The 26683-nt window shown below is 42.8% G+C and overlaps 1 protein-coding gene across 1 annotated transcript in view; it reads left to right on the top strand.

Annotated features, from left to right (window-relative positions):
- KCTD14 (potassium channel tetramerization domain containing 14) overlaps positions 1–11883 on the top strand; it is a 28073-nt gene extending 16190 nt beyond the window's left edge. The window contains exon 2 of the mRNA XM_082245966.1: positions 10979–11883. Within this exon, the coding sequence (XP_082102092.1) occupies positions 10979–11650 (672 nt within the window). The 3' untranslated portion in view covers positions 11651–11883. The remainder of the gene's footprint in view (positions 1–10978) is intronic.
- The last annotated feature ends 14800 nt before the right edge of the window (positions 11884–26683 follow it).

The following is a 26683-nucleotide window of genomic DNA, read 5'->3' as shown; positions in this document are numbered from 1 at the left end:
CAATTGAACAGGTGTACAGATAATTAGTCTGACATGATCAGCCTTCGGTAAACCCATGCTGCTTTGGGTCCAGCAAGTTGTGTATTTTTAAATAAACAATTCGTTTTAGGGGTGATTCCTTTTAATTTTACTACTTCAGATGTTAAAATTACTGGCCTGTAGTTACCAGCTTCTACCTTGCTACCCTTCTTGTGGATAGATACAATATTAATTGTCCGTTAGTCATGCGGAACTTCTTCTGTTAGAAGAGATTGATTTAAAAAACAGTTAATGCTCCAGTAACTATGCCTAAGTTCTTTTAGAACTCTGGGATGAATATCATTAGGATCTATGGATTTATTAAGCTTTAACCGCTTGCCGAGCGCCGCAAGTAAATTTACTGTGGCGGTCAGCCCCGGCCAGGCAGAGTGACGTTAATTAACGTCACTAGCCTGGGAGGGTCTGGGGAGCGAGCGCGCGCCCGCGCGGTCACGGACCCCCCCCGCGCGTGTGACCGGCGGACCCGATGTCCGCCGGTCACTCGGCGATCGTCGGGGGAGAGGGAGAAAGTCAGGTGGCTATTGTAAACAAGCTGCCTGTCATTCTCCTCGGTGTAAAAACACTGATCATACGGTTCTACTATGTAGAACCATTGATCAGTGTCCTTACACCTCAAGCCACAGCCAATCACAGTAAGAATCACGCCCCTAGGGACACACATAGCCCCTCCCTCTCAAATAAAGTTAACCCCTTCACTACCAGTGTATTTTTACAGTAACAGTGCATATATATAGCACTGATTACTGCAGTAATGTCACTGGTAACCCCAAAAGTGTCAAAAATGTCAGTCAAGGGTCCGATCTGTCCGCCACAATGTCGCAGTACCGCAAAAAAAATCGCAGATCGCCGCCATTACTCGTTAAAAAAAAAATGACAAAAATCTTTCCCTTTGTTAGTAAACGCGATAACGTTTGCGCAAACCAATAAAAATATGCTTTTTGCGATTTTTTTTTTTTTTTTTTTTTTTTTTTTTTACCAAACATATGTAGCATAAAACAAATTGGCCGAAAATGTTAAAAAATTTTGATTTTTACATTTTTTTTGGGGGAATTTCATATAAAAAAATGTGAAAAATATTGTTATTTTTGCAAAATTGAAGCTCTTTTTTTGTTTATAGGGCAAAAAGTAAAAATCGCACAGGTGATCAAATACCACCAAAGGAAAGCTCTGTTTGTGGGAAAAAAAGGACGTCAAATTCCTTTAGGTACAGCGTCGCACGACCGCGCAATTGTCCGTTAAAGTCACGCAGTGCCGAATCGCAAAATACCCCCTGGTCGTTTAGCAGCCAAATCCTTCGGGGCTTAAGTGGTTAAGCAAGCTAGTTAAACTGCTACCTCTGCTGCCTCCACAAAATCCGAAAATGAACCTTCAATGCTAGAACCTTCTAACTCGCTTTTATTGGTGTCATTACTTTCTGAGAAGACTGAACAGAAGTCAGTGTTTACATCAGCATTTTTAACATGAAGGAACCCTTGAAATAACTTTCTGGGGCTCAGTGAACCCTTGCAAATAATTTCCATATCTTTAGCTCGCAGTACATTAGGATGATGGTCATTGGGAAGAATGCTCCTTACATTTGTGGCCATTGGGATGAATCCCTTCTTCTCTTTACAGATCGCTAATAAGATCGTTGTTTTCAGTGTCAGTGGTTACTCATCTGAGAGGCAGAAAATGCTCTTTGCTTAAAGTGATTGTAAAGTCTCGTTTTTTTTTTTTATAATAATAATAATTAACAACTTGTCATCTCGCCCAGTGGTGGGATTCAGCCGATTCGCACCGGTTCTATGGAACCGGTTACTAAATTTCTGCAAGTTCGCAGAACCGGCACCTGAGAGCAGCAGCGGTCATCGGATCAGGACAGATGTTCAAACTCAGTTGTGAGTTTGAACATCTGTCCTGATCCGCTGACCGCTGCTGCTCTCTGTCGGCGCTGTCTCTCTGCAGGGAGACGGCCGGAGCCCACACACAGTCAATGGTTGCTAGGCTAGAGCCGTTTAGCGTCTAGCAACCAGTGAAATCACCCCTTCTCCTTCAGGCCGCCGCCTCCCAGACAGATCAATGCCATTGGTCGAGACTCGAGGAGGAGGCGGGATGCGGGAGAGGACTCGAGGAGAGTGGAGACACGGGGACTGAAGAAAAGAAACCGCTAGTAAGGTAAGTCAAGTGCACTGGTCTGGGGGGCTTGGCAAGTTGGCACGCTGTTCACTCTGCATTGAAGGGGGCACGATGATTTCTGCACGCAGCACGCTGGTCTCTGCAGACTGCATTGAAAGGGGGCACGAATGATGATCTCTGCATTGAAGGGGGCATGAATGATGATCTCTGCATTGAAGGGGGCACGAATGATGATCTCTGCATTGAAGGGGGGCACGGCACGAGCACGATGATCTGTGCATTGAAAGGGGGCACGCTGGTCACTGTGCATTGAAAGGGGGGCACGCTGGTCACTGTGCATTAAAAGGGGGGAACGCTGGTCTCTCTGCATTGAAAGGGGGGCACGCTGGTCACTGTGCATTGAAAGGAGGCACGCTGGTCACTGTGCATTGAAAGGGGGAACGCTGGTCACTGTGCATTGAAAGGGGGCACGCTGGTCATTCTGCATTGAAAGGGGGCACGCTGGTCACTGTGCATTGAAAGGGGGCACGCTGGTCATTCTGCATTGAAAGGGGGCACGCTGGTCACTGTGCATTGAAGGGGGCACGCTGGTCACTGTGCATTGAAGGGGCATGCTGGTCACTGTGCATTGAAGGGGGCACGCTGGTCACTGTTTGAAAGGGGGCATGCTTGTCACTGTGCATTGAAAGGGGGCACGCTTGTCACTGTGCATTGAAAGGGGGCACGCTGGTCATTCTGCATTGAAAGGGGGCACGCTGGTCATTCTGAATTCAAAGGGGGCACGCTGATCACTGTGCATTGAAAGCCGGAACTGGTTACTAACATTTTTGAATCCCACCACTGATTTCGCCCCCGGCAACTCTTCGCTACCTTTAATTCTCTACTCCGTCCTCCACTGCCTCCACCCACTGATTCACTCACTGCCCAAGAGATTGCCAACCACTTCAAAACAAAAGATTGATACAATCCGTAAGGAGATCATTGCTGTTCATATACCTTCCGTGCTTTACGCTTCATGCCCACAGGTGCGATCACTACTTACCTCATTCAACCCCACCACTATAGACGAGGTTGCTAAACTACTTGGTAATGTCCACTTAACCACCTGCCCTCTGGATCCTGTTCCCTTGCAATGCTACGTTCACCCTCTGGTCCTATTCTACGCTCTCTACCCCACATCTTCAATCTCTCCCTCTCTTCTGGCATCTTCCCCAACGCTCTAAAACATGCACGAGTCAGTCAACTTAGAAAAACCCTCACTGGACCCAACTGATCTTAACAACCTACGTCCTATTTCCTTGCTCCCCTTTTTATCCAAACTCCTTGAACGTCTGGTCCACAACCAACTGTGCGACCACCTTGCCGAGAATAGCCTCCTTGATCCCCTTCAGTCTGGATTTCGGCCTCAACACTCCACTGAAACTGCTCTCCTAAAACTGACAAACGATCTACTAATGGCCAAAACCAATGGACACTATTCTGTACTCCTCCTCCTGGACCTTTCTGCTGCCTTTGATACGGTTGACCATCCCCTCCTCCTCAAAAAACTCCATGCCTTTGGTCTCCGTGACTGTACTCTTCACTGGTTACCTTCCTACTTATCCAACCGCACCTTTAGCGTTACTTACGATTCCACTTCCTCCATGTTCTTGTTCCATGTTCTTCAATGTCAGAGACAGACATTCTGTCACTGGCGGTCTCTTCCTATTGTCTGTGTATTGAGGTAATATGTGGATTCTGTTAAGCCTGTCTGTCCCATTGTTAATTGTTGATGAACTCGCATGTTGTTTCTGTCTAGATGGCTAGATAATTAGTTCAGGTTAATTCTATTTCTGTATACAATTTCATCTGCATATGATAATGTAATCAGGCAACCCCTGACCTGATGGGGTAATTTTGATCAGGAGGGGGATTTCCATGCTGTAAATTAATTCTGTGTGACTGTTTAATAAAGGAGAAGGTTCCAAAACTTGTACAAGCTAAGTTGTTGGCTAGCTTTGTATGAGGGCGGCTAAGAAATCTAATATCTGTGTTCGAGACTGGGAGGAAACAGTATACTTATGGAAGTCCACAAGCACAGTGTGGGTCGCGGTTCAATTACAGACACGTTTCACAATTTCAAAGTGCTTGTTCACTACTACATTGTAGTGAACAAGCATTTAAAAGTGTGAAACTCGTCTATCTCTGTATCCTGTGTACCTTTTACGTATGTTAATAAAGGATTTATCTTGCTAGGTGGTGTGCGGCAGATTCCTCCTTCATTTCTACTGTTGCAGCGGTGGTGAGCTGAGGCCAGCACCCACAGCACTGGGATTGCTCACCTGAGCGGTGGTTGTCTTCTCATTGTCAGCCATCAGGAGGGAAAGTCCCAGGATGGCCAGGGGACTCTCCCTCCTGATGGCTGACAATGAGATGCAGCATACAGGACATTTGGTGCGCTTTCAGAAAACACAGTAAAATTACACAACCTAATAGAAGTCTATGGGACTGCGGCTAAAATAGGGGTAAATGCAGTAAAACTGTGTATATGCCAGCACTGGCACTGGACCACAGTGCATCAGTGTGAACAGGGGCTGACTGGCAACTTTTGGCCCAGGGGGCAAGTACAAACTAGAGGCCCATGGTGCAGCAACTCGGCCCCCCTCCCACTCTCTCTCTTCCGGGCCTCCTCCTGACCCCCCCATTCCTGGCTGAAGCTCCGCTCCAGGTACTCTCTACTCACTGGCCGAATCTGGGTTCCCGACCTAGCCAGAAGGGGGCAGTTGGGGGGAGCTGGGACAGCTCATTTGGGGCTTCCTGGGGGAGAAGAGTCTCCAGTACACCATCCATGCTGGGGGGGCTGCACTCTGTCCTTGTCTTCATCCTGCACTTAGTAGGTCAGCAGTAGGGACTTTTACTTCTCTTCACCAGGAATCCTTTAGGCATGTCTGTGGCATAAGCGATGCAGCCTTTTTACGGGGCATCAGAGCGGCCCGGGGGGATCTGGAAGAGAGAGGGCAGGAGGGGGTAGGAGTCCGGTCACTGTTACAGTGCTAAACCATGTAGATGGTCCCAGGAAGCTCACTGGCTCTGCCGATGACTTCTGTAGCTGTTGGCTACTCATTTAATCTTCCCGTCCCTACATCCTCTTCAAATGCAGAACACGGGATGCACGGAGTCTGGACAGACACGGGGATGGAAGAGGCATACCCGATCCAGACTCTCCCATTTGTGTGGAGGGGGGGAGCTGTGCTCGCTGGGCCATGTTACAATGTAACAGACACACAGCAGTATGACAACTACAGCTGACATCTAAATGTTTATGGACGGCTAGCAACATGGACTGGGCCCGGGCCCTCGGGCAGTGCCCGATGGGAGTCCGCCCCTAGTCTCTCTCAAGGGACCAGTTGTATCTATAAGACTAGATGTCAAGAGCATCCCCCCCCCTTACATCAGATGTCAAGAGCCCCCCCCCCACCATCAGAAGTCAAGACTTTCCCACCCTCCCTTACATAACAATGCAATTCCCCTATGTGCTGCTGCTGGGAAGAAGCAGGAGGCGGCGCAGGGAAGCAGAAAGTGCAGGCTCTTGAGGAGGATCAGAGAAGGGCTGAAATTAGCTGCCTGAGTCAACATGACTATTAATCACTTGCCATCCGCCATATAACAGTTTTACTTCCAGAGGGCAGCCGCTGTGCACAGGATCACGTGTATATATATATACGTGATCCTGCACTTCCGGGTAGGAGGCACGAATGCTCACCGCTGGCTCGCTCCCACACAGCAGGAGCTGATCAGCGGGTACAGCGGATTTGATGTCCACCAGCACCCGCCGATCATCCTGCAGATAGGCAGAACAGCAGTCTGGGAAGGTGTGACAAACTCACTCAGGACAGGGGCTTTAGGAGGGGACTGCAGGCTAGCCTCTTGCCTACAGACTATGAGCCCTGGCTTGTGAGGGAACACTGCTCATTGTGGGGTGTATACTGGGGGGACCCTTGGAGTAATGTTACTTTGGATTCAAGTCCACATCTCCCCAAGGCACACAGACTCTGGGACTCTAGGCCTAGGATCCATGTTAAAGGCCTAGCTGCCAATAGGGGACTGCTCTGCACAGTCAGACTCATGCCAATGCTAATGTCATCAGCTCAACCACCTGTCTTCCACACATTGTTGTGATTAACTCACCTATTGTCTACTGTGGGGATGTGTTTACACTTATAATAATGTGTATTGTACTTCACGAGCTTGATGACGGAAAGTCTGCGAGTTAATTAGCTCAAGTTATTAAATCACTGTCATCTATTAGTTGCTAGTGGGAAAGTAGAATACTGTTTGTGTTGGTTGTTCCTTAAATATGCATATGATAATGTAATCAGGCACCTGACCTGGTGGGGTATATATTCGGTGTGAGTTTGTTCAATAAATGTTCCAGATCTTATAAAAGCTATTCTCGGCTAGCTTTGTATGGGGGCAGCTAGAATATCTGATATCTATGTTCAGACTGGAGGAAGCGGTATTCCGACGGAAGCCCACAAGTACATTGCCGGGTCGCGGTTCCATTACAGAAGACATGGATCCTGTGTTCCTGCAAAGCAGGGACATGGATCCATGTCTTCCCCTAGTAAAAGCACCTCCCCCACTGTTATAAAACACTTCCTAAGAACACAGTTCACCCTTTGATCGCCCCTGATGTTAACCTCTTCCCTGCCGGTTTCATTAGTACAGTGACAGTGATTTTTTTTTTTAGCACTGATCACTGTATTGGTGTCATTGGTTCCCAAAAAAAAATGTCAGTGTCTGATTTTTCACTGTAATATCGCAGTTCCGCTAAAAGTCTCTGATCGCCGCCATTACTAGTGAAAACAATTAACCAATTTTTTATTTTTGGAACATTTGTTAGATGTTCTAATACTGAGTTGGGTCAAACTGAAGATTGGTTTTGACCTTAGTAACAAGAAAATTGGAAGGAGCAGGATGGAAAATGTTTCTACTCACAAACTTGTGTAAACATAGGGGCTGGGGGAGTTGATTGAGGAGATGTACACACAGAGAGAGGTGCTTATACTGTTTGCAGAATTCTTTTCCCATGATGGCGTCATAAAGAGACTCTTAATGAGCCAGTTATCCATTAATTGTCAGGTAGGGGCGGGGGGTGGAAAAACATTCTCAATGATTTGCAGAACACTTAGATGAAGCTGGGAAAAGTAATTTTTTTTCAGCTGTAATTTGGATTATGTAGAAGTTCTTAGTGACATGCATGTTGGCTAGGTAGGTCTAATTGCCTGGGATCTACAGAACAAGCCTCCTCTGTACAAATAGGAAAGACAACATCCGGTTTCCCAGGAAATGTTCAATTAATCAATGATTGACAGGTCTGTGAGACTTTAAAGCGGACAGTTAAAGCCCAACTGGGGGCACAACAAGAAAAACACCCTTATAGTGAACCCCAACGTAGGAAACAGCCATCATGCACCATTTTTAATACTGTAGCACACCACAATGCTTAGTACTACAGAGTGGGATGCAACATGTGCCTGGTATATTACTGCATAGGAGTGCCATTAAAAATGAATTGGTACCACCCACAAAAAAAAATCGTAAAATGTATATATGGCATCCTTTCATTCCTAACACATTACCCAGTCCATGTCAGTATAGATCCTAACACATTACCCAGTCCATATCAGTATAGATCCTAACACATTACCCAATCCACACCAGTATAGATCCTAACACATTACCCAATCCACACCAGTATAGATCCTAAAACATTACCCAGTCCACACCAGTATAGATCCTAGCAAATTACCCGGTCCATATCAGTATAGATCCTAACACATTACCCAGTCCATATCAGTATAGATCCTAACACATTACCCAGTCCATATCAGTATAGACCCTCCTAACACATTACCCAGTCCACATCAGTAAAGATCCGAACACATTACCCAGCCCATATCAGTATAGATCCTCCTAACACATGGATCCTCCTAACACATTACCCAGTCCACATCAGTATAGATCCTCCTAACACATTACCCAGTCCATACCAGTATAGATCCTAACACATTACCCAGTCCACATCAGTATAGATCCTAACACATTACCCAGTCCATATCAGTATAGATCCTAACACATTACCAGTCCATGTCAGTATAGATCCTAACACATTACCAGTCCATGTCAGTATAGATCCTAACACATTACCCAGTCCATATCAGTATAGATCCTAACACATTACCCAGTCCATACCAGTATAGATCCTAGCACATTACCCAGTCCATATCAGTATAGATCCTAGCACATTACCCAGTCCATACCAGTATAGATCCTAGCACATTACCCAGTCCATACCAGTATAGATCCTAGCACATTACCCAGTCCATACCAGTATAGATCCTAGCACATTACCCAGTCCATACCAGTATAGATCCTAGCACATTACCCAATCCATACCAGTATAGATCCTAACACATTACCCAGTCCATACCAGTATAGATCCTAACACATTACCCAGTCCATACCAGTATAGATCAGTGTTTCTCAACCTTTTTTTAATCAAGGCACCCTTTACAATTCTGCATAATCCCGAGGCACCCCATAGCAAAATTTTAAAAAACTAAATTAATAGCTTTACCCAACGCAGCAACACCTATATGCATAGGACACCCAACATTAGAGGTGATTTATTGTTCCACAGAAAACAACTTTGCACACTGGTACTGACTAGTAGTCCAATGTTTCTCTTCTCCCTCACTCAGCTAATGTAACTCCAGTGCTGATGGAGAGGGGCAGGGGAAGGGCAAACAAGGGTGCTATGCAGGTGCCCAACGTTTTTCTTCTCAACCGGTGACGTCATTGATTGTTCGGACACTGGCGGCTAGAAGGTTGTAATGGTGCACAATGAAAACCTGTGGCTTTATGTAACTAATGGGCAGGCTTCATCCACCTGCTGGCTTGTATCCAATTTGGGCAATTTCTAGGCATTTTTTCCAAGGCACCCCTGAAGACACCAGAAGGCACCCTGGTTGAAAAAGGCTGGTATAGATATCAAGCACGATATGTTTCCCCATTGAGATCTGATGGGTTTTCAAATTGTTCCTTTTAAATTTTTTTTGAGCAGTGTATATAGTTACATAGTTGTATAGAAAATGTGTAACATTTTGGCCAAAATTTAAACCTAGCCATCACCTGTGGGTGTTTGCCAACATAGCTGAGAACATGCATTCAAGAAGCACCCCGTATAGACACAGGCTTAAGGAGCTGAAAAGCTGGCGAAGAATCTAGGCAGTGGGATATGGTAAGGATCGTAAAATAACCTTTATTGAATGGTGACAGAGTGCAATGAACTTAAAAGAGATTACTCACCTATGCCGTAAGTAACATCCAACAAACAACATGAATACAATTGTAGACAATCGGCCGAGGCCAGGTACCTCTTGCATATAGACGGGTTCCCACGGCATACACTGTATGAAGGCCACCAATTATGGATACTAGGGATCCCTCTATATGCAAGCCCCTGGGAGCTCGAGCTCTGATAGGAAAAAAGAGGGATGGTGGATATCACCAATGGGGTGGAAAAGAGAGCAGTGTAGGATGGTCAATATCGGGCAGTGTTATATAGTTGGTCTGGTTGAAAAAAGACACAAGTCCATCCAGTTCAATCCTATATACAGTCAGGTCCTTAAATATTGGGACATCAACACAATTCTAATCTTTTTGGTTCTATACACCACCACAATGGATTTGAAATGAAACAAACAAGATGTGCTTTAACTGCAGACTTCCAGCTTTAATTTGAGGGAGGGAGAGGGAGGGATTATGTGTGTCCCTAGGGGCGTGATTCTAACTGTGATTGGCTGTGGCTTGAGGTGTAGGAACAGTGATCAACGGTCCTACATAGTAGAACCGTATGATCACCATTCCTACACAGGGGAGAATGACAGGAGGCTTGTTTACATTAGCCGCCTGCCTTTCTCCCTTCCCGCCGAACAAATCGCGAGTGATCGGCGGACATCGGGTCCGCCGGTCACACGCACTGACTTGTCTGGGAATGAGCCGGGGCGCGCTCGCTCGCTATTGGCTCACAAGCCAGTGACAGGCTAGTGACGTATATATACGTCACTTTGCCTGGCCGGGGCTGACCACCGCAGTATATCTACTTGCGGTGGTCGGCAACCGGTTAAGCATTGGGACATCAACACAATTCTAATATTTTTGGTTCTATACACCACCACAATGGGTTTGAAATGAAACAAACAAGATGTGCTTTAACTGCAGACTTTCAGCTTTAATTTGAGGGTATTTACATCCAAATCAGGTGAAAGGTGTAGGAATTACAACCGTTGGAAAATACAAGACCTAGTACACACCAGAGCATAGCTGGCTTTTGTGTACAGCATATCCAAAAGTGATAAAAAATTATTATTGTACATTTTTTTTTTTTATCATTAATCTAAAAAAAAAAAAAAAAAAAAAAACCCGCCATAAATCATAAAAAGCTTTAATAGAACAAGAACAGACTGAAATAATAATATGGAACCCATCCTTCCAATATGCCCATGCATCACTTTCACCTGAAAGCTTTACTTCTCTATAACATTTTAATTAAGATGGGAGTACTCAAGGGACTCCAAAGCCTACCTCCCACCCCACCGCCACTCACCGACGGCCTAACCCTTGTCCCCAACCATCTACTGAAAAACATTTCCTCCTATAGTCAATGTTACATTGCAAGTCACATTATTGACCTTTAGATGCCTTTTAGAATGTAGAAATTTTAAAATATGTATTTGTATCATCTCCAGCATATTGTAATCTTCCTTAATCTCCTTTACAGATGTCCCCGATCGTACAGCTAAACATCGGTGGTGATACCTACACCACAACACTGGGAACTCTTAAGAAGTACCAGGGTTCCAAGCTGTTTGAGATGTTTAATGGGCAACCCAAACTCCGCACTGACTCGGAGGGGAGGTATTTTATCGACCGGGATGGGAAATACTTCAAATACATCTTGGAGTATCTTCGAAATGGCCAAGTCCCCAACCAGTGCATCCTAGAAGTCTACAAGGAGGCCCTGTTCTACGAGATCGAACCCCTGGTGAAGAAACTCGAAGAGACTCCTCAGATCTTTGGGGAGCAAGTGGGGAGGAAGCAGTTCTTGTCACGAGTACCCAACTACCACGAGAATATCGAGGTGATGATTCGCATTGCTAGGGCTGAGGTGGTTGCATCACGCCACTCCAACGTCTTTGTGTGTATCGTAAGGACTGAAGAGGATGCGTCTAAGTGCCAAGATGCCCTAAACACGCTTGATATGGACAAAGAATCTGTGGTCAAGTTTGGACCATGGAAGGCGTCTCCTGGCATCACGGACCTCTTGGATTGTATTAAAGGGGATATTGAAGACAAGGGCTATAAAGTTTCCTATATGGCCCATGTAGCTGACAAAGGATTTCGGTTTAAGACCTATGACTTTTTTTACAAATTTGTTTTTACGTGGTGGTAAAAAGTGGAATAGAAATCCATCCACAGCACTGGAGAAGAGACTTTCTGCTAAAGAGGAGGCCTAACTTTACTCTGTTTACCAATGGATCAAACACTACTTAGTTCCATAACATTCTGCTGGCCTCTCAAACAGGAAATACAACCGATCAACTGAGAGTTTAATCTCTACTTTAAGGAATAAACTAACATCATACCAAGCATGAATGGATTCATGCAAATGTCAGGAGCCATGAAGGCTAACCCAATGAGACAGCAGCTTTATTTTACGAGTCACTCAAATTAAGCTTTTATTAAGATCAAAGAGAAGGCTCAAAATGTTTGGCACAAGTTATAATTGTTCAGACCTAAATTATTATCAGGCCCAGGTATTTCCAACGTTATATTATGCATACATTTAACTGGCCAATCAGAGGCCAGCATTTTTATTTTTTTTTGGTTTTATGACAACCTTTGGAAACATTCCTTTCCAAATGACGAGGAACTACAAAACCCAGCATGATCTGAGTTGAGGTCTGCAAGATCTCCGTGTTTATTTTGATTCTGCAAACTAATATCTGATTTGCTTGATTTGGCATTCACACATATTTACCACTTCGGCCCCCGGAAGGTTTTACCTCCTTCAGGACTAGGCCATTTTTTGTGATACTATACTGCGGTATTTTAACTGACATTTGCGTGGTTATGCAATGATGTACCCAAAAAAATTGATGTCCTTTTTTTCCCACAAATAGTTTTCTTTTGGTGGTATTTGATCACCTCTGTGATTTTTTTTTTTTGCGCTATTAAACAAAAAAAAAAAAGCAACAATTTTGGAAAAAAGCGCACTTTTTTTTACTTTCTGCTATATAACATTCCAAATAAAAAAAAAATTAAAACATCAAATTTTTTCATAATTTTAGGCCAATTTGTATTCTGCTACGTATTTTTGGTAAAAAACAAAACCCCAATGAATGTATATTGAACAGGCAAAAAATTTGGGGGAGCATACCCATGTATTTCTAAAGCTGCTGCAGCTATGAACCAAAAGACATGTATATTAAAAAAGAATAGCGCGCAAATGCAAAAGAAATAACTACCAAATCTGAAGACAATCCATAAATAAAAATGGGGGTTTGGTCCCACCATATGGCCATATCGTGCTCAAGCCCACTACTGAGTCAAAGTACCCCATTATCAGTGGCATGTATATTGAATATATACAGTGGGTACGGAAAGTATTCAGACCCCCTTAAATTTTTCACTCTTTGTTATATTGCAGCCATTTGCTAAAATCATTTAAGTTCATTCTTCTTCCTCATGAATGTACACATAGCACCCCATACTGACAGAAAAACACAGAATTGTTGACATTGTTGCAGATTTATTAAAAAAGAAAAACTGAAATATCACATGGTCCTAAGTATTCAGACCCTTTGCTGTGACACTCATATATTTAACTCAGGTGCTTTCCATTTCTTCTGATCATCCTTGAGATGGTTCTACACCTTCATTTGAGTCCAGCTGTGTTTGATTATACTGATTGGACTTGATTAGGAAAGCCACACACCTGTCTATATAAGACCTTCCAGATCACAATGCATGTCAGAGCAAATGAGAATCATGAGGTCAAAGGAACTGCCTGAAGAGCTCAGAGACAGAATTGTGGCAAGGCACAGATCTGGCCAAGGTTACAAAAAGATTTCTGCTGCACTTAAGGTTCCTAAGAGCACAGTGGCCTCCATAATCCTCAAATGGAAGACGTTTGGGACGACCAGAACCCTTCCTAGAGCTGGCCGTCCGGCCAAACTGAGCTATCGGGGGAGAAGAGCCTTGGTGAGAGAGGTAAAAAAGAACCCAAATATCACTGTGGCTGAGCTCCAGAGATGCAGTCAGGAGATGGGAGAAAGTTGTAGAAGGTCAACCATCACTGCAGCCCTCCACCAGTCGGGGCTTTATGGCAGAGTGGCCAGACGGAAGCCTCTCCTCAGTGTAAGACACATGAAAGCCCGCATGGAGTTTGCTAAAAAACACCTGAAGGACTCCAAGATGGTGAGAAATAAGATTCTCTGGTCTGATGAGACCAAAATAGAACTTTTTGGCCTTAATTCTAAGCGGTATGTGTGGAGAAAACCAGGCACTGCTCATCACCTGTCCAATACAGTCCCAACAGTGAAGCATGGTGGTGGCAGCATCATGCTGTGGGGGTGTTTTTCAGCTGCAGGGACAGGACGACTGGTTGCAATCGAGGGAAAGATGAATGCGGCCAAGTACAGGGATATCCTGGACAAAAACCTTCTCCAGAGTGCTCTGGACCTCAGACTGGGCCGAAGGTTTACCTTCCAACAAGACAATGACCCTAAGCACACAGCTAAAATAAGGAAGGAGTGGCTTCACAACAACTCCGTGACTGTTCTTGAATGGCCCAGCCAGAGCCCTGACTTAAACCCAATTGAGCATCTCTGGAGAGACCTAAAAATGGCTGTCCACCAACGTTTACCATCCAACCTGACAGAACAGGAGAGGATCTGCAAGGAGGAATGGCAGAGGATCCCCAAATCCAGGTGTGAAAAACTTGTTGCATCTTTCCCAAAAAGACTCCTGGCTGTATTAGATCAAAAGGGGGCTTCTACTAAATACTGAGCAAAGGGTCTGAATACTTAGGACCATGTGATATTTCAGTTTTTCTTTTTTAATAAATCTGCAACAATGTCAACAATTCTGTGTTTTTCTGTCAGTATGGGGTGCTATGTGTACATTCATGAGGAAGAAGAATGAACCTAACTGATTTTAGCAAATGGCTGCAATATAACAAAGAGTGAAAAATTTAAGGGGGTCTGAATACTTTCCGTACCCACTGTATATATTGATATAAAGTTATCTTTTGGTGGTATTTGATTACCTCCTACGATTTTTATTTTTTGTGCTATAAACAAAAAAAGAGCGACAATTTTGAAAAAAAGCACACTTTTTATTTTTTACTTTCTGCTATATGACATTCCCAATAAAAAAAAAATTTAAAATCAATTTTTATCATAATTTTAGGCCAATTTGTATTCTGCTACGTATTTTTGGTAAAAAAAAAATCCCAATGAATGTATATTGAATATAAATATATATATATATATATATATATATATATATATATATATTGATATAAAGTTATCTTTTGGTGGTATTTGATTAACTCCTACGATTTTTATTTTTTGTGCTATAAACAAAAAAAGAGCGACAGTCTTGGAAAAAAGCACACTTTTTTACTTTCTGCTATATAACATTCCAAATAAAAAAAAAAATTGAAACATCAAATTTTTTCATCATTTTAGGCCAATTTGCATTCTGCTACGTATTTTTGGTAAAAAAAAAATCCCAATGAATGTATATTGAATATATATATATATATATATATATATATATATATATATATATATATATATATATATTGATATAAAGTTATCTTTTGGTGGTTTGATTACCTCCTACGATTTTTTATTTTTTGTGCTATAAACAAAAAAAGAGCGACAATTTTGAAAAAAAGCACACTTTTTATTTTTTACTTTCTGCTATATGACATTCCCAATAAAAAAAAAATTTAAAATCAATTTTTATCATAATTTTAGGTCAATTTGTATTCTGCTACATATTTTTGGTAAAAAAAATAAAATACCAATGAATGTATATTGATTGGTTTGCGCAAAAGTTATCTTTTGGTGGTATTTGATCACTTCTGCGTTTTTTTTTTTTTTGCGCTATAAACAAAAAAAGAGCGTCAATTCTGAAAAAAAGCACATTTTTTTTCACTTTCTGCTATATAACATTCCCAATTAAAATTTTATTTTAAAAATCAAATTTTTTCATCATTTTAGGCCAATTTGTATTCTGCTACATATTTTTGTTAAAAAAAATAAAATAAAATAAAATACCAATGAATGTATATTGATTGGTTTGCACAAAAGTTATGTTTTGGTGGTATTTGATCACTTCTGCGTTTTTTTTTTTTTTTTTTTGCGCTATAAACAAAAAGAAAAGCGACAATTTTTTTTAAAAAAAGCACACGTTTTCTTTTTTACTTTCTGCTATATATTATTCCCAATAAGAAAAAAATTAAAAAATCTAATTTTTTTTATCATTTTAGGCAAATTTGTATTCTGCAACATATATTTTTGGTAAAAAAAAAAAAAATCCCAATAAATGTATATTGATTGGTTTGCATAAAAGTTCTCATGTCTACAAACTATAGGATATTTTTATTGCATTTTTATATTTTTGTTTTTACTAGTAATGTTGGTGATCAGTGATTTTTAGCAGGACTGTGACATTGAGGTGGACAAATCGGACACCTGACTGACACTTTTTTTAAACTTTTTTGGGGACCAGTGACAGTATTACAGTGGTCACTGTAATAATATTGGTGGTATTTGATCACCTCTGCGATTTTTTTTTTTTTATTTTTTTGTGCTATAAACAAAAAAAGAGCGACAATTCTGAAAAAAATATATATAATTTTTTACTTTCTGCTATATAACATTCCCAATAAAAAAAAAAAAATTAAAAATCAAATTTTTTCTTCATTTTAGGCCAATTTGTATTCTGCTACATATTTTTGGTAAAAAAAAAATCCCAATAAATGTATATTGATTGGTTTACGCAAAAGTTATTGCGTCTACAAATTAGGGGAAAGATTTATGTAATTTTTAATTTTTTTTTTTTTTTTACTAGTAATGGTGGCGATTTTTTTTTTTTTTTTTTTATAAATCAGGAAAATGTTTTATTGTAACAATATAATACAGTCACAGTACATTGGCAATCCTCCCCCCTTTTTTATTTTTATTTTTTTGGGTTGCATTTGTGGGCATAGAAGTCATACAAATATTGGTAGCTATATACGGTCAAACCATTACTTAAATATCCAAAATTATACTATTGTAGTTCAACCCAACCAATAATCCATAAGAAGTGCAGCTATTGTTATGCAACTGTTAAAGACTTATCTTCATTTTCTACAGTTTATTCGAGCATACCAACAATCTTTGAAGTTCCAGTTCCCGTGGACTAAGTCCAGGGATTTCCAACCATAGGCCCCACAGCTTTTTTGCTTTTTAGTTATACTTTAAAAATGACAACAGGGAGAGTGAGATGTCCATGGGACATGCCACACGACACCGAATGATTTTATAGCTTTATGTATCCATTTTCTGTAGGCCCACAATAACAATGAAAAAAAAAGGTATCACTGACTTACCTCCAATGTGCTATAGCTGGATGTCAAGGGGCACACAAAACATTGATGATGTCATCATTTATATCCATCTACCTCATAAGCACTTTTCAACTCGCTGAAAACTGTATATATTTTATAAGGTTCATTATTGTGTTCTCTGTGACAAGAACTGTAAGTGTCATGTATGGAATATTCTTCGGTTTCAAAGAATAAAATTCCTTTCATAAATATTTAGCTGGGGAAATAAACGACTTTTGGAACTCTTCCTCCTGAGATGATGGTTTTATTTATTTCATTACAGCATTTCACCTTTTTATTTTGATTTCCTTTCTATCAGGAATGTGAGTGTGGACGAGCGTGCCGAGGATATAATGAGGGTCCTGAAAATTTTGAGTGCACACAACAGAAGGTTACAAGTAAAGCCAACACGTTTCAGGAGCTCGCCAGTCCTTCATCAGGGCTTATATGGTAGACCAGGGTTCCTCCTGAGGTTGCTAGGGGTTCCTCCTGAGATGATGGTTTTATTTATTTCATTACTTCATTTCACCTTTTTATTTTGATTTCCTTTCTGTCAAGCCCTCCACTGGCTTTTGCTCACCCAATGAATCAAATTCAAAATACTAAAAACATCTTACAAAGCCATCCACAGCTTAGCCCCCAACTACATCACTATCCTAGTCTCAAAATACCAACCTAATCGCTCTCTTCATTCCTCTCAAAACCTCCTGCTCTCTAGCTCCCTTGTCACCCCCTCCCATGCTTGCCTCCAGGACTTTACCAGAGCCTCTCCAATGCTATGGAACTCCTTACCCTTACCTGTCCGATTATCTCCTACTCTATTAGCTTTTAGGCGATCTCTGAAAACCCTCCTCTTCAGAGAAGCCTATCCTACCCATCCGTGAAAACCCTCCCCTTTTAGAGAAGCCTATCCTACCCACACCTAACAGCTCTACCTCCATTTTATCCATCTGCCCATCCCCCTCGGTTACTGCCTTTTGTTTCACTTGACCCTCCCTTCTAGATTGTAAGCTCTAACGAGCAGGGCCCTCTGATTCCTCCTGTATTGAATTGTACTGTAACCGAATTGTCTTCCCCCACACTGTAAAGCCCTGCGCAAACTGTTGGCGCTATATAAATCCTGTATAATAATAATAATAATAATATCAGGAATGTGAGTGTGGACAAGCGTGCTGAGGATATAATGAGGGTCCTGAAAATTTTGAGTGCACCCAACAGAAGGTTACAAATAAAGTCAACACGTTTCAGGGGCTCACCAGTCCTTCATCAGGGCTTATATGGTAGACCAGGGTTCCTCAACCAGGGTTCCTTCTGAGGTTGTTAGGGGTTCCTTGAGCAATGGGCAATTTCTGCCTCCCAGATAAGTTCCCAATGTCACCATTGTTCCTTTTATCTATCTGTAAGGGGGGTAATTCTTCCCAATGATGACAAGAGTAAGGAGCAATCTTCCCACTGACTGTCACACTAATGTGTCATGAGTTGTAGATTTTTAATTTTTATCAGGGGTTCCCCAAGACCAGGAATTTATTTCAAGGGTTCCTCTATTTAAAAGGTTGAGAAAGGCTGTGATAGCCTGACTCAGATTAACTAAAGCCCAACTCTGGATGAAAACATTTCTTCCCTATGCAGTGGGGTGGTGCCCACACTGCACGGGTCACCTGCTCGTTCTGTCTGAGGGTGAGCAGAAAACCTATACTCACCTGATCCTCCGGAAAATGGTGCTTTTCCCCATGGTCTAAGGGTAGACTGTTCCTGGTCTATGGAATCTGCTCTGGATGTGATGATGTCATGAACAGTCCAATATTCAAGTGGGGGGTAGGGAACCGATGCTGGGAGGATTGGATGATTAGGTAGGTATATCTCCTTTCTTCTCTCCTGTAGAAAAAAAAAACGAGCAGTTGACCCGTGCAGCGCCAGTACAGCACCACTGCATGGGAAAAATGTGGGGGTTTTTTTTTTTTTTTTTTGCCTGGAGTTAAGCTTTAGGCCCCTTTCACTCTTGTGCGACCTAAAAGTTGCTGATTTTGCCGTGATCTTTTGCCGCTATTTTGACTCGACTTGAAGCAATGATTGTGTAATCTTGAGGTCTGTGGACCTCAAGTCGCATCAAAGTTGGACCAAAGTAGTGCAGGGACCACTTTGAAGTTGCTGTGACTCGAAGTCACACAAATATAAACGGTACTCATTGGAAATCATGGAGTACAACTTGTCTTTGCAGTCCCAAGTTGCAGGACATGTCGCACAAGTGTGAAAGGGGCCTTAAAGTGATTACGAACACTTTGTTTTTTTTTTTTGTTTTTTTAATAACAAACATTTTATACTTGTAGCACTGCAAAAATGGAAAAAAAGAGAACCCCCTGAGGGAATGGGACTTTGGAGGCCAGAATAACACCAGAAATTAGTAAAAACATAAATTTATTGGTTTAACATAAAATCAGCTATAGAAAAAACAGGCCAAATATACAGTACATAGCGTAACATTGTAAAATGTTTGTCACTTCAAACAAGAGAAAATTGGAGCATGGACTAATAAAGGACACCCATCACCCTACGCATGGCAGGAAACCCTTCATCAGGGGTGTGAGTAATGACGTCCAAAGTGCTGAAATGTAGGTATTTCTGGAATAGAAAGTACACAATAATAGTATACAGGCAAAATATGTGAAACCAAAAAGATTAATACATAAATATGCCCAAAGAACAAAGTCTCAGATTGTTAACATAATGCAATTTTGTGCATTTATAAAACAAAACAAAATATATGAGTAACATACCCAGAAAAATGGCCAAGTCGAGTTGGAGAAGAAATGTACAAACAGGTTGACTGAAGAAAAATAGGAAGAGCTTTAACCACTTTACCACTAGAGGATTTTGCTGTCTTACGTCTGGGCCACTTTTTGCGATTCGGCGCTGTGCAACTTTAACGGACAATTGCGTGGTCGTGCGACGCTGTACCCAAACAAAATTTATGTCCTTTTTTTCCCACAAACCGAGCTTTCTTTTGGTGGTATTTGATCACCTGTGCGATTTTTACTTTTTGCGCTATAAACAAAAAAAGAGCGTTTATTTTGAAAAAATAACAATATTTTTAACATTTTTTTATATGAAATTCCCCCCAAAAAAATGTAAAAATCAAAATTTTTTTAAAATTTTTGGCCAATTTGTTTTCTGCTACCTATGTTTGGTAAAAAAAAAAATCACAATAAGTGTATTTTGATTGGTTTGCGCAAAAGTTATTGCGTTTACTAACTAAGGGAAAGATTTTTGTCATTTTCGGTGTTTTTTTTTTTTTAAACGAGTAATGGCGGCGATCTGCGATTTTTTTTGCGGGACTGCGACATATCGGACCCTTGACTGACATTTTTGGGGGTACCAGTGACATTACTGCAGTAATCAGTGCTATATATATATATGCACTGTTACTGTAAAAATGACACTGGCAGGGAAGGGGTTAATTTTATTGGAGAGGGAGGGGTTAATGTATGCCTGGTGCTTACTGACGTGTGTGGGGGGAGGTGACTGAGTGAGTCAGGGCATAGCTGAACATTGCGATCTGTCACTCCCTGTCACTTAGGAGATCCGCCCGCTCTGTTTTAAAGACCACTCTAACTACACTAGATATTCCCTCCCTCCCTGTCACTTAGGAGATCCGCCCGCTCTGTTTACACAAGCGGGCGGATCTCCAAACTAGATTCCCCGACGATCGGGGAAGAGCAGCAGCGATCGCCGCCGCTCCTCCCCTGGCCCGACTCCCGCTGTGACTGAAAACAGCGGGAGCGCGCCTCCGCGCGCCGCCTACAGGGGGAGGAGTCTAGCGACGTAGTACTACGTCGCTAGACGATAACGAGCCACGTTGCTGCCGTAGCAGTAACGTGAGCAGACGTTATGTGGTTAAAGGTGGAGATGAGGAAGAGGTGGTCAAAGATATCTCCAAAAACAAGTCCCTGAAGGGTCCATGTGTGAAATGAAAAAATTGGAAATAAATATATAAGCAGCAAACATGCTATCTAAAAAAATCTTAAATGTATAACCCTGTTGGAAACCGATAGTACACCAAAGTACCTGTCAGGTGGAGAGACAAAAGCTCAACTTGCGTCAGAGTTCTGATATTAGATCAATATGACTATATAAAAAGTCAGAATGAAGTAGCCACATAGGAACCCAGAAGTGGCCGGCAGGCATTATATAGTGACCGTCAATTTAAATGGCTAAAGGGAGTGCAGATGGTCCAAGCCCAAAGCCCAGGTAATGCACACATGAGCTGCAGGAAAAAGTCACAAAAGTGCGTATGAACAAAAGCATAGATAGTATACTAGCTTTTGAAACTGCAGCATAGCGCTGCTTAATTCCAATAAAAGTGACTAGTATCAAAGAGGACTGAATGTGCCGGGCTGAGCCCCCAAATATTAAAAATATGCTGCAAAAACGCCTACCTAGTCAGGAGAGACAGTGCCTGGGACCGCCATCTGGGTCGGTGATCAGCCGACTGGCGAGACAGAGACCCAAGATATGACCGTCATTGGCTAGAGCGCCCGCCAGCCAATGGCCGCACGGCGCACACATGGCAAAACGGCCAATTGGGAACTCGCAGGTCGTGGAGCGCACGGCGCCGCCCCCAGAGAGGTCGGGGCCGCGTCATCCGTTCCACGGTCTCCGGCGCAACGACCAGGACGTGTGGACGGCCCTGCAAGTGGAGAACCGCCCAGTGGACCAGTGTTAATTTTGGCAGCAAATTTCAATTTAGTTTTAGTCTTAGTCTTAGGACTAAAATGGCCTTTTAGTTTTAGTCCCATTTTAGTCTTCTGCAAGTGTTTTAGTTTTAGTCGTATTTAGTCGACTAAAACTCCAGTATATTTTAGTCGACTAAAACGCCCTACATTTTAGTCGACTAAAACTCATTTTAGTCATCTATAATCAAATGGGTGTAGTGCAATTGTAATTTGTAATGCATTATTTAAGCATTTCTCTACAATTTCCAAACTCATTATATACTACTGCTGGTCCTGGAGTGAAAAATCTAATATGTTATTATTTATGCTTTGAGCATGCACCAGTGTTCATTTTTGGCAGCAAATTTCGATTTAGTTTTAGTTATAGTCTTTTGACTAAAATGCCATTTTAGTTTTAGTCATATTTTAGTCTTAAGACTAAAATGCCATTTTAGTTTTAGTCGTATTTTAGTCATCTGAATTGTGTTAGTCGACGAAAACGTTTTAGTCAGTTTTAGTCGACGAAATTAACACTGCAGTGGACACTGGAAAGCAGGGGGAAGAGTGAGAAAGACAGAGCGCAGCCAGTGCGCCATCTGTCGTTCAAACATGGAACCCCCCGGGTGCGCCGGATGGAGACAAACTATCAACCACGTGAAAAAGAAGAAAAGTAAAGAAAAAAAAGGGGGGAAAAACATAGGAGAAAATATAGAAAAAAAGAAAAAAAAAGGGGAAAGGAAAAAAAGAAGAAAAGAAAAAGGGGAAAGAAAAAGGGCATGGAAAAAAAAAAAAAGGGGAGATAATGATGAAAATGAAAAGAAAAAGGGGAATAGGACAAGTAAATGGGGGCAAAGAAAATAAATGAAATAAAAAATTGAATGAATGTGAAAATAAATGAAAAATAAAAATGAATATGAAAAATTAAAATAATAAAAAAGAAAATAAATGTAAATAATAAGTAAATAATGATGATAATAATATGATAATAATATGAAAAATGAAAATAATACATGTGAAAATGAAAATCAATATGAATGAAAATGATAATGATGATAATAATAATGAATGGAAATAATAAAAAATAAAAATAAAAATGATTATAAAAATTAATACTTGTAGCACTGCCCCTTGAGGACTGCTGGATAACACACTCTCGGGTCCCCCTGAGTTACCGTTAGCAACACCGACATTCACAAATTAACACTTTACTTCTTTGACTCAGTCAATGATCAGTCCAGGGGTATTTAGTTGTTTTTTTGGTGTTTATTTTAAATAGGGATGGGAGAAGGGAAGAGTGGGAAACTCCAAATTGAACTATTCACAATGGATGAAATGCAGCCAGGGTGCAGATTCCCCTTGCCACTAGATGAATTTAAGTCTCTGTTCAAACAACTTAGTTGGATAGATTATCTTCAGGATACCCGCCTAGTATCCCCTTTCACTCCACAGACTGACACCCGTCCTCTGACTATCCTACACTGGGGTGGCCCCCCTCTGGTCAGGCCCTTAGACACAATCCCCTTGCCTCACGATAATGTTTTTCGAGGGTATCCAGAGTCTCTAACCCTCCAGGCAGTTCTCCTGGACCTCTGGGTTCAGTTCCTTTCCTCTGGTCCCCAGGCCGACTGCCTGTGACCGCGTGCTACTGCTACAGAGGAGGAGGCAGCCGCCATCCTGCCTCTGGGACTCTGCTCACCAGCCAAAGACCCTGCAGCACATATGCTCCTGGCTTTTATACATAATGCACCTTGACAGCCAGTCTCTACCAATCACTGGGACTGTATCAAAGCCTGTGTACCCATTGGTCAGGTATCCTCCCACTGACCAACATGCCTCCCTATTGGACCAGTGTGAAACACTCTCTAGACTCAATTAATCACACACTGAGCAGACCTAACTCACAGAACCTGCTCTCAGGTAGGCAGAGAACAATATAGATTTCCCTGCTTCTCCTCTGATAGGCAGACAGAGCCAAAAACTATACTCACTCACTAGCACCTACCTAGGAGGGTGCTACATACTTACCAGCTCTTACAGTGGTTTTGCACAGAGCAGCCCTGATCCCCTTCTTTTCGGGTCCCCCCCCCCCGGCGCTTCTGGCTCCTCCCCCTCAAGCTGTGCTCCCAGAGGAAGCTGCTTGCCCTGGGGGCACCGCTGCATGCTCGATCCCGAGCTGCTGCTCCATGCATCCATAAGGCACATAGAGCCGTGGCTGGGCCCTGTCTACGCTCTCTCCTCATTGGCTCACTGGCTGTGATTAGCAGCAGTGGGAGCCAATGGGCTCCTGCTGCTGCCTCAGCCAATGTGGAGGGAGAGTCCCTATACAACCAAGGATATCGTGAACATCGCTGGATCGAAGGGGGCTCATGTAAGGATTGGGGGGGGGGGGGGAGCCGCACACAGAAGGTTCTTTACCTTCATCCTTAAAAAACCTTCAACCTTAAGAACCACTTTAAGTGATATTCTTGAATAGTGTATCAGTCAGCAGATCCAATTGGTGCATCAGTCAAACAGCCAAACTATTCCAAATTTCATTGAATTATTCCATCTCGCCTTACCACATAGACTGTGATGATAGGGGGCCAGTGAGCCCCCGAAAAGTGTTGATTTTGTGACCTTCTTTTATGGGCAATATTGATTTACTGGACTCACGTTATAACCTTCTAATGTTTTCTTAGATTACTCCAGATAACATGGTTGACTGAGAGCTGTCTTGAAATTCTGAAGTCTTATGCCTCGTACACACGCAACGATTGTTGGCCGTGAATTTTCGGCCAACGTCCGATCGGCCGTTTGTCGGCTTGTTAGTATAATGCTTCCGACAACCGACTCTGACTTTTCGGCCGAACAAAATCTGGTGTGCAGGCTATAAAATTTTTGTTGGCCGTCAACACAACGGCCGATTTTCCGTCAGTCAGTACAGATTTCGGCAGACAAAAATCTGATGAGCAAGACTGGGCATGCTCAGAGAAGAAAAAACACACGGAAAGTAAACCAGCACATGACATCACTTCTGAAGTTGTTTTTTGTTGGCCGAGAAAAATTTGTGTGCAGTCTAGAGCACATTTCAACCAACACAACAACACTGGACAAAAGACGGACGATCGGTCGGCCGATAATCGTTGCGTGTGTACGAAGCTTTAGGTTAGGTTCACACTTTCCACTTCACTCATCCAATTTGCATGATAGGAAAGTGATCCCGACCCCCAATGGAGGCGGTTCGCACATCTCCGGGGCAGCTGCGGAGCACATTGCAGAATGGTCCAGTGCTTCTTTGGCTCCGCTTAACCACTTAAGCCCCAGAAGATGTTACCCCCTTCCTGACCAGGACCTATTTTGCGATTCGGCACTGCGTAACTTTAACGGACAATTGCGCGGTCGTTCGACGCTATACCTAAACTAATTTGACATCCTTTTTTTCCCACAAACAGAGCTTTCTTTTGGTGGTATTTGATCACCTGTGTGATTTTTACTTTTTGCGCTATAAACAAAAAAAGAGCGACAATTTTGCAAAAATAACAATATTTTTCACATTTTTTAATATGAAATTCCCCAAAAGAAAATGTAAAAATCAAAATTTTTTAACATTTTAGGCCAATTTGTTTTATGCTGTATATGTTTGGTAAAAGAAATCGCAAAAAGCGTATTTTGATTGGTTTGCGCAAAATTTATTGCATTTACTAACTAAGGGAAAGATTTTTGTAATTTTTGTTGTTTTTTTTTTTTAACAAGTAATGGTGGTGATCTGCGATTTTTTTGCGGGACTGCGACATTGCGGCGGACAGATCGGACCCTTCACTGACATTTTTGACACTTTTGGGGTTACCAGTGACATTACTGCAGTAATCAGTGCTATACATATGCACTGTTACTGTAAAAATGACACTGGCAGTGAAGGGGTTAACTTTTTTTGAGAGGGAGGGGTTAAGTGTGTCCCTAGGGGCGTGCTTCTAACTGTGATTGGATGTGGCTTGATGTGTAAGAACAGAGATCAACGGTCCTACATAGTAGAACCGTATGATCACATTACATTAGCCCCCTGCCTTTCTTCCGGTGTAACGGACGATCGCGAGTGACCGGCGGACAACGGGTCCGCCAGGCACACACGCGGGGGGGGGTTCCGTGACCTAGCGGGAGCGCGCCTCCGGGGGCGTGCGCTCGCTCCCTAGAGCCTCACAGGCTAGCGACGTAAATAGTCGTGTGGCGGTCGGCAAGCGGTTAAGTAAAAGTAATTCGACAGCTTTAGAGCCGCCTGATTACTTTTAGGGCTCGTTTACCCTTGCTTCACAATGAGGCATTGAAGAAGAATGGAAAGATGTCATCAGCAGTCACTTCAGGTTCATGTGTGTATATTCTGGAAAATCTGGTGTGCAGTGTGGAGCAGGAGGAAGGTGAATGGGGTCCAGACAGGGAAGGACTGGTCCAGGGGGCAGGGGAGGCAATTGCCCCCAGGGCCATTCTGATGCCCCAAAAAGGCTGCACCACTTCTGCCACAGACATAAAGGATTCCAAGTGAAGAGAAGTAAAAAGTCCCCACCGCCGACCTACTGAGCGCAGGATGAAGACAAGGACAGAGCACAGCCCCCCCCCCCCCCCAAGCATGGATGGTGTAAACCGTATCTGAGCAGAAGCCGGTTCCATGCCCCACTGGAGACTCTCCCTTGGCCAGCCCCAACTGAGCTGTCCCAGCTCCCCTGAACCGCCCCCTTCTGGCCAGGTTGGGAACCCGGATTCGGCCAGTGGGTAGAGAGTACCTGGAGCGGAGCTTCAGCCTGGAATGGGGGTCAGAAGGAGGCCGGGAAGAGGGAGAGTGGGAGGAGGGCCGAATCGTTGCACCATGGGCCTTTGGATTGTACTTGACCCCTGGGCCAAAAGTTGCCAGTCAGCCCCTATGTCCAGACCAGAGCAGAGCATCTAGCAGACGTTATACAGGGTGTGCAACATGGGAACAATATAGCAGAAGGGCACCGGAATGAGAGAGGACTGAGCGGTGGAGGATCAGCAGAGCCTGGGGACTGGAACACGAGAAACTAGCAGATGTCACATGTGGTGCGCAGCATGGGAGCAATATAGCAGGAGGTGAACAGGGACAGGAGAGAGAGGAGGAACA

This window comes from Pelophylax lessonae (assembly GCF_965119305.1).
Source record: "Pelophylax lessonae genome assembly, chromosome: 2".
NCBI lineage: Eukaryota > Metazoa > Chordata > Amphibia > Anura > Ranidae > Pelophylax > Pelophylax lessonae.
This window is presented reverse-complemented; position numbering and strand designations above follow the sequence as displayed.